At 35.7% G+C, this 11,923-nt stretch overlaps 1 protein-coding gene across 1 annotated transcript in view; it reads right to left on the bottom strand.

The window, feature by feature from the left end:
• LOC106458328 (collagen alpha-2(IV) chain-like) overlaps nucleotides 1-11,923 on the bottom strand; it is a 157,136-nt gene that overhangs the window by 5,381 nt on the left and 139,832 nt on the right. Inside the window, 6 exon segments of the mRNA XM_013917837.2 lie at nucleotides 5,986-6,141; nucleotides 6,453-6,587; nucleotides 8,161-8,400; nucleotides 8,922-9,044; nucleotides 9,468-9,539; nucleotides 9,849-9,956. Coding sequence (XP_013773291.2) covers nucleotides 5,986-6,141; nucleotides 6,453-6,587; nucleotides 8,161-8,400; nucleotides 8,922-9,044; nucleotides 9,468-9,539; nucleotides 9,849-9,956 — 834 coding nt within the window.

The following is an 11,923-nucleotide window of genomic DNA, read 5'->3' as shown; positions in this document are numbered from 1 at the left end:
TACCATTAGGACAGACCATGCTACGTTACGCTGATTAAGATCATTAAAGAACCCAGAGGGACAACTAGCACGCTGGATCAGAAAAATAGATTGTGTGACCCATTTCCAATGAGCCAGCCATTACAGGGTTCAGAGATGATTCATCTTTAGAGTCACCCATTGGCTTTGGCCATGTGGGAGCTCAGCTCTTACCATTTATGTATCTCTGAACTTTTGTGTCTCCAGTGCTTGGAGAAGGCTGTGTTTTCCTTCCAGGCAATGAATGTAGTGGAACAAGTCCTCAACCCAATTCTGGGGTTTACTTCTATCTTTTTATAGTTCCCAAAAAATACAACGAATTGGCAAACTATCATAGATGTGTTGCCATTGAACCACTTTCTTGTTGTCCCTTTTTCAAGATGGTAGGTTTCCTCATTCTGAAACAGATAATTTCTCTTCTGTTGTGAAGAATGGCAATGTTTCATATACTTTTTTTTCACGTTCCGATTCATCCATTTGTACTAACCATTACTCAGCATCTGATTCATTTGGGAGTCTTTATTACCTCATTTGCCTGGCTGGTTTAGCCTTATTCTTTACATCTACATGACATGAAACTTCTGCTTTACAAAGCTCTTATGTCTCCTTCTCTTCCTGTATGAGAGATTCTGTCTCTTTTGGGGCCTCTAGCATATGTACAGTTCCTTATTCCTCTAGAACATACCCATATGAATCCCCTTCAGTAGACTTTAGCAGACTGGTGGAATATGTCCAGAGATTTGCTGATTTCTATTAATTCTCTCCCTCCATCTCTTCTACTCTTCCTGTTTTGGTGACTTAATTAATTCTTTTTCGTCCATAACCAAAAAATATGGTTGATGGCCTGCCATTTCCTGGGAGCTTTAAGCTTTGTTGGTGACCAAATGTCTATCTTGGACCTGATCTGTCTAACAGAGTGGTGCTTACATAAATCCTCTGGTGTTTCAGTAAATTTGTTGTCATTTTGAGTGCCCACATATCAATGCATTTGTGACCCCCCTTGAAAAACCAAGTTTCTAATATTTTTTTTCCACTAGTTCCAGACTCTGCTGCCATACTGATGGATGTGCTGAGTCAGGATTAATCCAACCTCTTTCTGTATGCCTATTCTTCTCTTTGGCTCATTCCTAAGGCTGCCTTTAATTTACAGCAACATTTGCTGGGTTTTTCTAATTGCTCTCCTTTGGCCAACTCAGTCTTGTACCATCTACCCCCTCCACTTCTTGGAGGTCCCTATTACTTCAATCTATACACCCAGCTCCTACAACCATATACTACACTTTCATCTTTATGCACATTGAGTAGTCTGTTTTCTTGCCCAATCTTGCAGTTTATTTATAAAAGTGGGTGATTTATCGACACTGGTCTGTTAACCTTTCCCTTCCTCCAGGTCATTCAACTCTTCCTCATCTCACTTCCTTTTTCACCTGGCTTTTTGAGTGCAGTCTATCCATTTCTATGATTGCCAAGTACAGAGCAGCATTACTGATTACATTCTGTCTTTCCCTGGACATTCTCCTTTTCTTTCTCCAGTTCTTATGAACCTCTTCAAGATCTTTCTAGTCAGATGTCCTCCTTGACCAGTTCTTTTACCAGATTGTAATTTCAGTTTAGTTTTCAGGGCCCTCACAAGTACTCCATTTAATCCTTGGGCCATCTGTTCCTTGTATCATCTTTCTTTTAACACATATTTTCTTCTTCTTCTTCTAGCTTGCAGGAGACATCTCTCAGATATTTTTGCCTTAGATGCATTTTACATTTATCCCAAAATCTACATCAAATAAGGGATAACAGAAAGTGTTAAGCCTATCCTCCCCTACTTAGTACTCACTACTGAGATGTGTTTTTCCAAAAGACTGCTTCAACAGTATATATATATACCTTTTAAGCTGTATGAAAAATAAAGAAAGAGTAGTTGAACAACCATTGAACACCACAATTTCTGCTATCCATATTTGTGTTAACCCATTTTGTAGTCTCTCTGTGATGGACCTTATGCAGTTGAGATCGTTCCTGTTTGGTCTATGAACCTCTCAGTTATTCTCCCTGTGTGAATTCCTCTCTCCCTCCCTTTTCTAATAGAGTACGAGAATCCTTGCTTCCCTAGTAATAAGCTGCTGAGTAGGGAGTAGATATGGTGTTCCCCTTCGAGTCAGACTAACTTCCTGGTAATACATCTAGTAGATGCAAAGTTTGATGGGAAACAGGAGAGAGCTGTCAACCTAAAACAGTAGCACAGACCACTCCCAGTACTAAGAACCAGACCATATCCAGTGGTTGTGACCAGCTAGATGGGTCTTGGGTTTTTCTCAGGATGCAGGTCTGGGATTATCTGTCTGAACCTGCATATTCTTGTAAATATTTCTCATATACTACATGGTTTCATGCTTAATTTCCTAGCCACACTTACTTGTATGGTCTGCTGATCCTCTGTGATATATAGAGCAGTCTCCACATTCTGTCCACATTTATGACACTTTAGCAAAAAGCAGGAAGTTGTTTTGAAAGAATCTGTCTTTGTGAACAACTACTAGTATTGGGCAAAAGAGTTCTGACTACAGGGGATTGATCAGTGTTGTCCCTTCTAGGTCCCCTAAACTCCTAGTGGAAGACACACTCTTCGAGTTTTCCATTTCAGTTATTATATTTCAAGAAAGGAGTTATTTTTTTACTCTCTCTATTCACATGCCTTCCATCATCTTTTTAATGTATGAAGAGAGGTGAGTACCTATATGAAATACATTTTTAGATAGGGAAAATGTTAACTTTTAACAGTTTTAGGAGGCCTCTGAAAGAAAAGTAAAATGGAATGGAAGATGTTTGTTATTAAGCACAAAGCTACACAAAGGGCTATCTGTGCTCTGCCCACCACGGATATCGAAACCCGGTTTCTAGCAGTATAAGTCCGCAAACATACCACTGTGCCACTGGGGGGCAGGATTGGAAGAACTTATGAAATAAATATAAAAAAATGCATTGAGGGAGTGCTCATTTTTGGACAATAACATTAACTTTTCTTTTGAAACATATAACATGCTTTGAATTGACAGTTGAAAATCACAGGTTAGATTATGAAAAGTTTAAGATTTCTTTCCTTATTTTTCAAATCAATTCAGTTGACTTTGTGTTGTTTGGTTTATTGACATTATGTAATTTTAATTTCTTGAACAAGTTCTCTAATTCTTTAACTGACATTTTTTTAAAAGTATATCAGGGGAAACAGTAAAATTTTTTTCTTTCTTTTTTACTTGAAGTTCACTGTATGTATTATTGGTAGAGTATTTTGTATAGGTGTTACTGAATTTTTTATAAAATTAGTTATTTCACTTTTGTGTAGTTCGTGTTCTGGTAAAAATCAGTATATCAGGTCCTTTAAAATAACAGTTTGGTCCTGGAAATTGTTTTTCCAATAGCCTGTGCAAACCCTGTATTAAACATATTAAGATCCATTAAGAACTTCCACAAGTAATAAGATCACCTTTATTTTACTATGATAATATTTTCCTACACTGAAAATGTATTTCCAATATATTCTTACCTCCTCTCATGGAATAGCCTTCTCCACCTTGTACTGCCCTCAATATGCACTCGCCACTAACCTTGATGCTCCAACCTACCCTCATGTGAGGCAGCTATATGACAGAATGCAGATAAGCATGTGACAATGCTCCACTAATAGGAGTGTGACACAACTCCTAGCACAGCCGACTCCCTCTGTGCAGCTTAGCCCAAATTCACATTGAGTGAGCAACAGAAAAGAAAAAATTACACTAGAAGTATGGAGGAAGGGTGGGAAGTTGAAGAAGAGGTGAGAATCTATTGGAAATCCCACACTGACCTGGTTGAGTGACCAGTGTAATGGTACCTAAATGAGCTCCCTTCAGAAAGCACCTAAAGGAAACCCATGGAGTGTGTGAATAAAGAGTATGTAAGACACCACTTCTGAGCCAGGTACACTTTTTGTCCAATCAAATGATGTGACACAATAAGAGTAGAATCATAGTATGGACTCCTGGTATAGAGTGGCAAGGGCATGGTAGACTGTAAGAGGGAGTTCTACCTTAACCAACACCTGCAGGGATAGGAAGAAGTGTCCTCTACTGTTCACCTTAGACACAGAAACAACAAAGAAAGAAGATCTTTCATTCTAAGGACCTGCATCATTATGTGTGCATGTCCAATGCAACCAATACCAGTACCCTCTGGAAACTGACATTTGGACAACAGTAGGAAGCTGAACAGCGATGCGACAGTTCAACTCCAGTCAAGAACCAGGCAGCATTGGGAATTAATAGTCCAGTCCGTGGTAGGAGGAGGGTACCTGAGCCACTCACATGTGAGGACTTAAGTGAGGGTACCCAGCCAGAGGGGTGAACTGCATTTTGGAGGAAATCATCCAATCCATAACCAGGCAGCATCTGGAATAGTACATCTGGTCTGAGGTAGGAGGAGTATCTATACACCATCAATACTAGCAGAACACCTCTGCCATACTCTCAACTAAGTGGAATTGAGCACACTCAGGAAGAAGCATCTATGGTCCACCACCCCAGCAGCTAGGAGCTGGTAATTGGTAAGGACTACCATACTCTAATGGAAGAAGGAGGAGGGATGCACTGAAGAGTCTGGTGGAACAAACACCAGAGATAGTGCAACAGGGGACCGCTAAACTCTCTTTTTGAAAATAGACTGTTCCTAATTCAGTCAAAAGAAGGACTGGCAGGGATGGGCAGCAATACCCTTCTGCTTTACTTATGTTAGTCCATGAATGTACAGTTTGGGTTTGTTTCAGGAAATGGGATGAGGGGACAGAGGTGAAGGGGAACTGAAACAAAAAACGAGCCTTTTGGAAAGAACACACAGAACCCAAGGGTCTGTGGTGAAGGACTCCCAAATGGTAATAAAGCCCAAAAGCTTGGCCCCACCTTATCTGTACCTACCATGTAGTTACTGGGATTGTTGGGGGTGCTGAAGCCATCAACAAACAAACCGACAGCGAACCTCGGAGACCTGTGGAGCAGGCACTGGTAAAGAAGAGGAAGGAGGGGGACTAGAGACGGGAACAAGTACAGGATGAGGTAGAGACAAGCGGGAAGCCAATGAGGAAAGGGAGGTGTGCAAACATACAGACTCGACTCTGGTCTCCAATGATTCAGGAAGGCCCACAAACTCATCTTGCTTTAAAAATGAAGCCATGTGCAAGTCCTGTAAGGAGGTTGGAGTAAATACTCGTGGAAATACAACATATACAACAGAGGAATCACATGGGTAGGGAAAAGGCAGAAGAGGTCAAGTGTGTGGGCATAGAAAAACAAAGAAACAGGGCACAAGTCACCATTCTGTATCAAGAACAACATAGCATTATATGTCATTCAACAGATTAAAACTTTGCTTTTCTATTAGTTATAAATGACATAATATAAAATTTCAGACAAACTTACTGGCAAATTGTGTAAGAGGATATGACAGGTGCGCATGGCAAATTGATCTGATTTTCTATTTCATAACTTTGTAAGCAAATAATATTGAAGGCTATAAAAATTAGACTTTGCCTTAGTAATATTATTATTACAATGAATAATTTACAGTAAATTCCTTACTTTAGAGAGGGGTGGTAAATATCTTATAAAATTAAGAAATCAAAACTTATATAATATTAAAAGTTGATTTATTAACTATGCTTTGATACCAAGTTTATTAGTGCACAATGAAAATAAATTAGTTTAATTAAATTGAATGTTACTCTGTAAAAGGTCTTGACATGCTCACATTAGCTTACCTGTAGTAATAGGTTAACTAATACCATTCTCAAAAGAGCATTAAAAATTGCCTTTCACATTCAGTAATTAACCATCACAGAGTTTCTAATTTGTTAAAAAAGACTCTCAGGGGTTTTTAATTGTTTGCTAGGTTGTGTTGAAATCTTTGTTGATAATCAAACCAAAAAAATCTTAAAGATGTACTAACCTTTTATTCCTGGAGGTCCTCTTAGACCTAAATCTCCCTTTTCACCAGACTGTCCTCTCTCTCCAGGCAATCCTCTATCACCCTTCTCTCCTCTATATAAGTTTAGGGGTGGTTGTAATCCTTTATCTCCTTTTGGACCCTTTTCACCTTTCTCACCTTTGGTTAGAATAATAATAAGATATTAGAAACAATTTCAAATGGCCATGGAAGATGTAACTTCCCATAAGTTGATGATATTCAGTTTTGCAGGAAAAAGCTAGATTTCAAGAAACATTCTACAAATTGCTTTCACTCAAGTTAGTTTTTATTCTGGCAAGAGTATACCTTCTTTTACGCTCAGTTCAATGTCTTATAAACTTCATTATTATTACAAATTTATTCAATTAGTGCTAGAAGGCAAAAAAGCTATATACATAGTGTGTGTTGGTTTCTACTGTCTTCTGAGAGTTTGACAAACCAAGACTTACCTGGTCTTCCAGAAGGACCACTAGGGCCTGGATAACCACGTTCACCCTTGAGACCAGGAAAACCTGGACTTCCAGGTAAACCAGCATTTCCTTTGTCTCCCTTAGGTCCATCAAGCCCAGAAAATCCATCTTGACCTTAGTGAAACAAATGTTCAAAATACAATATTTTCATAAATATCTGAAACAAAAAAGTGCACTTTCTAACAAAAAGTAATAATGTTTAAAATTACTATATATATATATATATTGTTACGTCTCCAGTCGTTAATTGATTTTCCGTAAATTCATTCCGACGAAACTTTAGCGACACAAGTCCTTTCTTAAATAAAACTGGTTCATTCTTTCCGAATACAACTTTACGATACACTCAACTTCAACAGTCGTGCTATAACAAACTATAATTCATGTCTCACGAGCTCGACTTCAACAATACATCTCTCTCTCTGACTGCAGTTCAATTACTCATTACCTACACATTGTCCCGTCACGCTGTCACCTTCTTATATATACCAGACTACCCTATATCTAGTAATCTCCCAACAATTCCCGAAGATTCGAGAGAAGGAGTGGCGTGATACTAGTCACGTGACCTCGCTGATGCAACAATATATATATATCATCTGTAATATTGATCTTGTAATCAGTATGACTTTTATATAAGATTTTATTTTAAGACAGCTGACAGCTGATAAGAAACTCAAGGTTCTGTTTCATGTAACTTATAAAGACAATTAAAATAAATGGTGAAGAATTTATTTATGATAATGAAGCTCTTCATTAATATAAAAATTTAAACAACTCATTACAAAATCATAATCATTCTAAGAAAGGACAAATCCACAAAAAATATGCTACAAAAGAGAGAAAACTTGTTCAGTGCAGTATTTCTGTCAAAAAGATATTTTTACTGAATTGTATTTCTGTACTAGTATTTTTTATTTCTATAAAAAATTTCTAGTTAGTATTTTGATACAATGGGCCTACATATGTTTAGCAACTTCTACAGGTTTCATAAAGAACTTTTAATTTAATTTAAAATGTGTTCAACAAAGACTATAAGTTTTAGTCATTGACACTATTGGTAAAAGCTACTTAAACAGACTTTACACTCCTTCAAAGCTGCAGTTGGATTTTTCTGAATTTATAGTGTTGCTCAAATTTTCAACTTGCAAATTACAAGAGTTCATAGTTTTCAGTTGAAAATAAATGATTTGCCTCACAGTTTTTATTTTAAAATTGGTTTTAAACCACTGATTCATTTTAACAGTGTTATCAGATTTTAAGATAATATTTCTACACTTCAGTATTTATGGGTTATTTATTATTACCTCCACCACCAAAGGTGGATGGAGGTTATGTTTTCACCCCTGTCTGTGTTTGACAGCAAGATTTCTTGAAAATGGCTGAATGAATTTTGATGAAAGTTGGTATACATTTGGACTATGATCCAATTTAGAAGTGATTAGTTTTTATGAGGGTCAAGGTCACGAAAATCCTGTCTGTTAACATGGGGACCGATTTTTCACACTATTTTTGCTCTATAAAGCAGTCAAAAGTGATCAGACTGAAAATTCGTTGTTTTTCAACACATAAAAAAAAAAGTTTAAAGTCCAGTGTCATGAACTCTTTGCACATCTATCAACAATATCCTATAGAAAATTATGGTATATCTATTTGTTTGAACTTCAAAATTTTAAGATTACTGTACCTGGAGGACCAGGTTCTCCTTTTTCTCCAACTGGACCAGGCTGTCCAGGATAACCTCTTTCACCTTTGTTTCCAGGGAAACCTGGTAGCCCATCAATACCCTTAGGCCCAGGAAGTGCTTGTCCTGGAAACCCAGGTAAACCTGGTGCCCCTCTATCACCTTTTTGTCCAGCAACTCCAGGTAGACCTGGTTCTCCTGAAGGCCCTCTTATTCCTTCTCGGCCTGGAAATCCTTTGTCACCTAGATGAATTCATTAACTCCAAATCAAAAACAGAATATATCAACTGAATTATAAGCAAAATATTTTCTTACTTGGTATTCATAGTAATTTCTACAAAAATATGGAATAACCTCGTTGGTCATCTATGCATTTTTTTTCATTTGAACACTCATCTACCTAAGCCATATAATGACTGCAGTTATCAGGAAAATACAGCTTACAAAATCAAGTAGTAAAGAAATTCGTCAGATTAACCTAACCAAAACAACATAAACTAAACCAGGTAATTTATGGTTACTCTAGACTCAAAAAGTTATATAAAATATGTTAAAGATAGAAAATATTATCAATGTTTCAGTCCAAGGGCATTCATTTAATCCTTACATAAGTTGTTCAGCTAAATCGTTGACCTTTCTTTTTCTCTGTCTTTAAGCTTTTGAAAATCAGTCTTCTTACTTAAGAATATCTAACTAGGAGAGACTGTTAGTGAATCTCATTAAATTCCTCTAATACTCATTTAAAAAAGATAAAATGTACACACCCTTTGGACCAGGTTCACCAGGTATTCCATCAAAACCAGGTCGACCTGATTGGCCAGGTTCTCCTTTCTCTCCAAATCCAGGAACTCCTGGAGGTCCAGGCTTTCCAATAGGCCCAGGTGGCCCTAATAATAAAATAAGATATAGCCTAGCTGATGTTGGTTAAAATGGCTTGTCTTTCTGACAGTATATTCTGCTACAAAATATAGTTTACCTGATGTTGGTTAAAAACTTTCTGAGAGTTTATTACACAAGAAGATACAATCTAATTGATTTTAGGTTAAAACAGCTTGCCTTCCTGACAGTTTGTTACACTAAGAGATAAAGTCTAGCTGAGGTTGGTCAAAACAGCTTGCTTTCAGTCCTGACTATTTATTACATTAGAAGGTATAGTGTACTGATGTTGGTCAAAACTACTTATTTTTCTGTAACTTTATTAATTTAGATTATACAGTCCAGCTGACATTAATTTATAGTTTATTGAATGATAAATTTAAGTAATGAAATTCAGATTTCTAATCTGTATTATAAACTTTGCAAAACTCTACCTGTAAATCCTCGTTTCCCATCCTCTCCTGGTCTGCCATCTAATCCATTTTGTCCACGGTCCCCCTTTATTCCTAATAGATATATTTATTTTAGGCACACATTTTTATTTTATACTACCTGTTAAAATTTATAAATTGAAAAACAAACATTGTATTCTCAAACAATTCTAATTAATTTCAAAATATAAATAGTACTTAAACAAACAAAACATAGTTCAACTCTAAAAGATAACATTAAATGAAATACCAAACCTAAGAACTTAAACTAAATTCATTAAAACTATTATCACCAATATATTTAATCAGCCTAAATACAATAGTAGCTAACAAGAAAATAATTATAACTGTATGCTCACAAAAGCATACAAGAATATTTTATACCTGGCAATCCAGGAACTCCATCAAGTCCTCTGTCACCCTTTACTCCAGGAGGACCTGTTAAACCAGGTCGTCCTACCTCTCCCTTTTCACCCTTTTCTCCTTCAACACCTGAACAAATTTAAATAAAGCTCAAGGCTAAGTTTCGCAACACAACTTTGTTCATTTTCTTTAAGTCACACAACATCAAAAACTCTTACTTTATTGAAGACTTTTATACAGATCTGTATCATCACTATTAGAGCTGGATGATTAAATCAATTATATCATATAAATGATTATCTACAAGCACCGATGACATCAATTATCATCATGGAAAATAAACAATTAATCAAAATTACAATTAAATCATTTTATGTTAAGAAAATAATTAAATTTATTGTTTTTAATTATTCCAACTATCCAAGTAATAAAAATATTGCTATTATGATTTCTCTTTATTATTTTTTATTAATTCAGATTTTTCAGCTGTGTCATGAATCACAAAGAATCAACTAATCAAAATTATTGTTTCTGATTATTATTATTTTTGATTAATCAAACTATCCAAGTCTCATGCGAGAATAATCAATTAACTAAATGTAGTCAATTAATGAGCCCAATGTTTATTCAAATATCCAAATTCACAAATTGCCATATATTTGTTTAAATTATAAATATAAGATTTTCATTACTTATGGACTATTACTCTGTAGTGCAATGTCCACTGTAATAAAATGTTTGGTAAAGTCTATGTTGTACCCTCCCTTTTTTGTGTTTTCCAAAGTACATCAACTGTGAGCAAATAATGATTTGATGTTTTGTCTTGATTGGGTCATCATTTAATTTTTTCTAAATCTCTTTGGGTCTGAGATCAGAAACAAGCGTGAGATATTTTTTCTTATATTTAAAGGTGGGAACACTATAATTAATTTTAAGACAGCCTCGATTGTATTACCAAATGATAATTCTTGACTGTCATAGTAAACTATATTACTCTTTTCAATTTTATTCCACATAGTAGCCTTAATATTTAGTTATTGACTATTTGGAGATTCACCTTAATATTTAACTAATCATTCCTGCAACCACCATAAATACCCTCAAAAAAAACTTTTGTAACATGTTTTGTACCATTTTCAAAATCTTGTATCACTAACAGAATTATAGGAAATTGCCTGGACTTTTGCAGATATTTAAGTAAAGAAGTAATTCATCCAAACCCCAAAGTAATAATATACTTCCATTTGTCACATAGTAATTACTGCTCATATAGCTTTTGACTGTTGGTCATGCATTTGGAAACATACTTCAAATTAAGTTGTGAACATGGCCTTTTATGACTTCTGCAGATCTAAATATGTAGGAATTATTTTGTATCAGTTTGAAAGGAGGATCATACTTTATCTGCAATGGACCAATATGTCCTTGGGTTATTTCCAGTGACAAGCTATTTAACTTTCTTCATTGCCATCTGTGTGTAACAGGAAAGTCAATCAAGGAGTGGGCCATTATTTCCTTGTTGAAATCACATCCTTTCTTTATATTACCAGCATTGTTCAATACTAGATGTATATCTTTCTTCAGAACACTAAAACTTTGTACCTTCTATGTTTTTACATTTGTGTACTAGAAAAACGTGATTCAGGAAGTTTTACAATATAACCTTCCCAGAAAGGGTCAGTTTTACGCACCATCTGCCCTTTAGTAGTATGCAAACGCTACATACCTCATTCTCCTGCAGTGTATATCTCATCTCTATAACATGTTTAAATTTTGCTAAGAGCTGCTTATAGAACTAGCTAAATACAGAAAAATTCAACTTAAAGTTACTTTCAGTAGCCTGTCAGGTCAAGAGACATATATCTACTGTTTCATAGGATGGTTGTATTGTGTTTTACTTTACCTCATGTAAGGAGGACAGTTTTACAATTCTCATGTGGAATGGAGATAATTCCACATTCTAGTGCCTTTTTCTGATTAGTTAGTTGTAGAGAATGTGCTTTGTGCATGCAGTTTTGGCACTTTAAAAAACATTGCTTTTGACTTCTGATGAGTTTTTGTTTGTTTAGAATTTCGTGCAAAGCTACATGAGGGCT

The sequence above is a fragment of the Limulus polyphemus genome, unplaced genomic scaffold, assembly GCF_000517525.1.
Source record: "Limulus polyphemus unplaced genomic scaffold, Limulus_polyphemus-2.1.2 Scaffold445, whole genome shotgun sequence".
Taxonomy (NCBI): Eukaryota; Metazoa; Arthropoda; class Merostomata; order Xiphosura; family Limulidae; genus Limulus; species Limulus polyphemus.
This window is presented reverse-complemented; position numbering and strand designations above follow the sequence as displayed.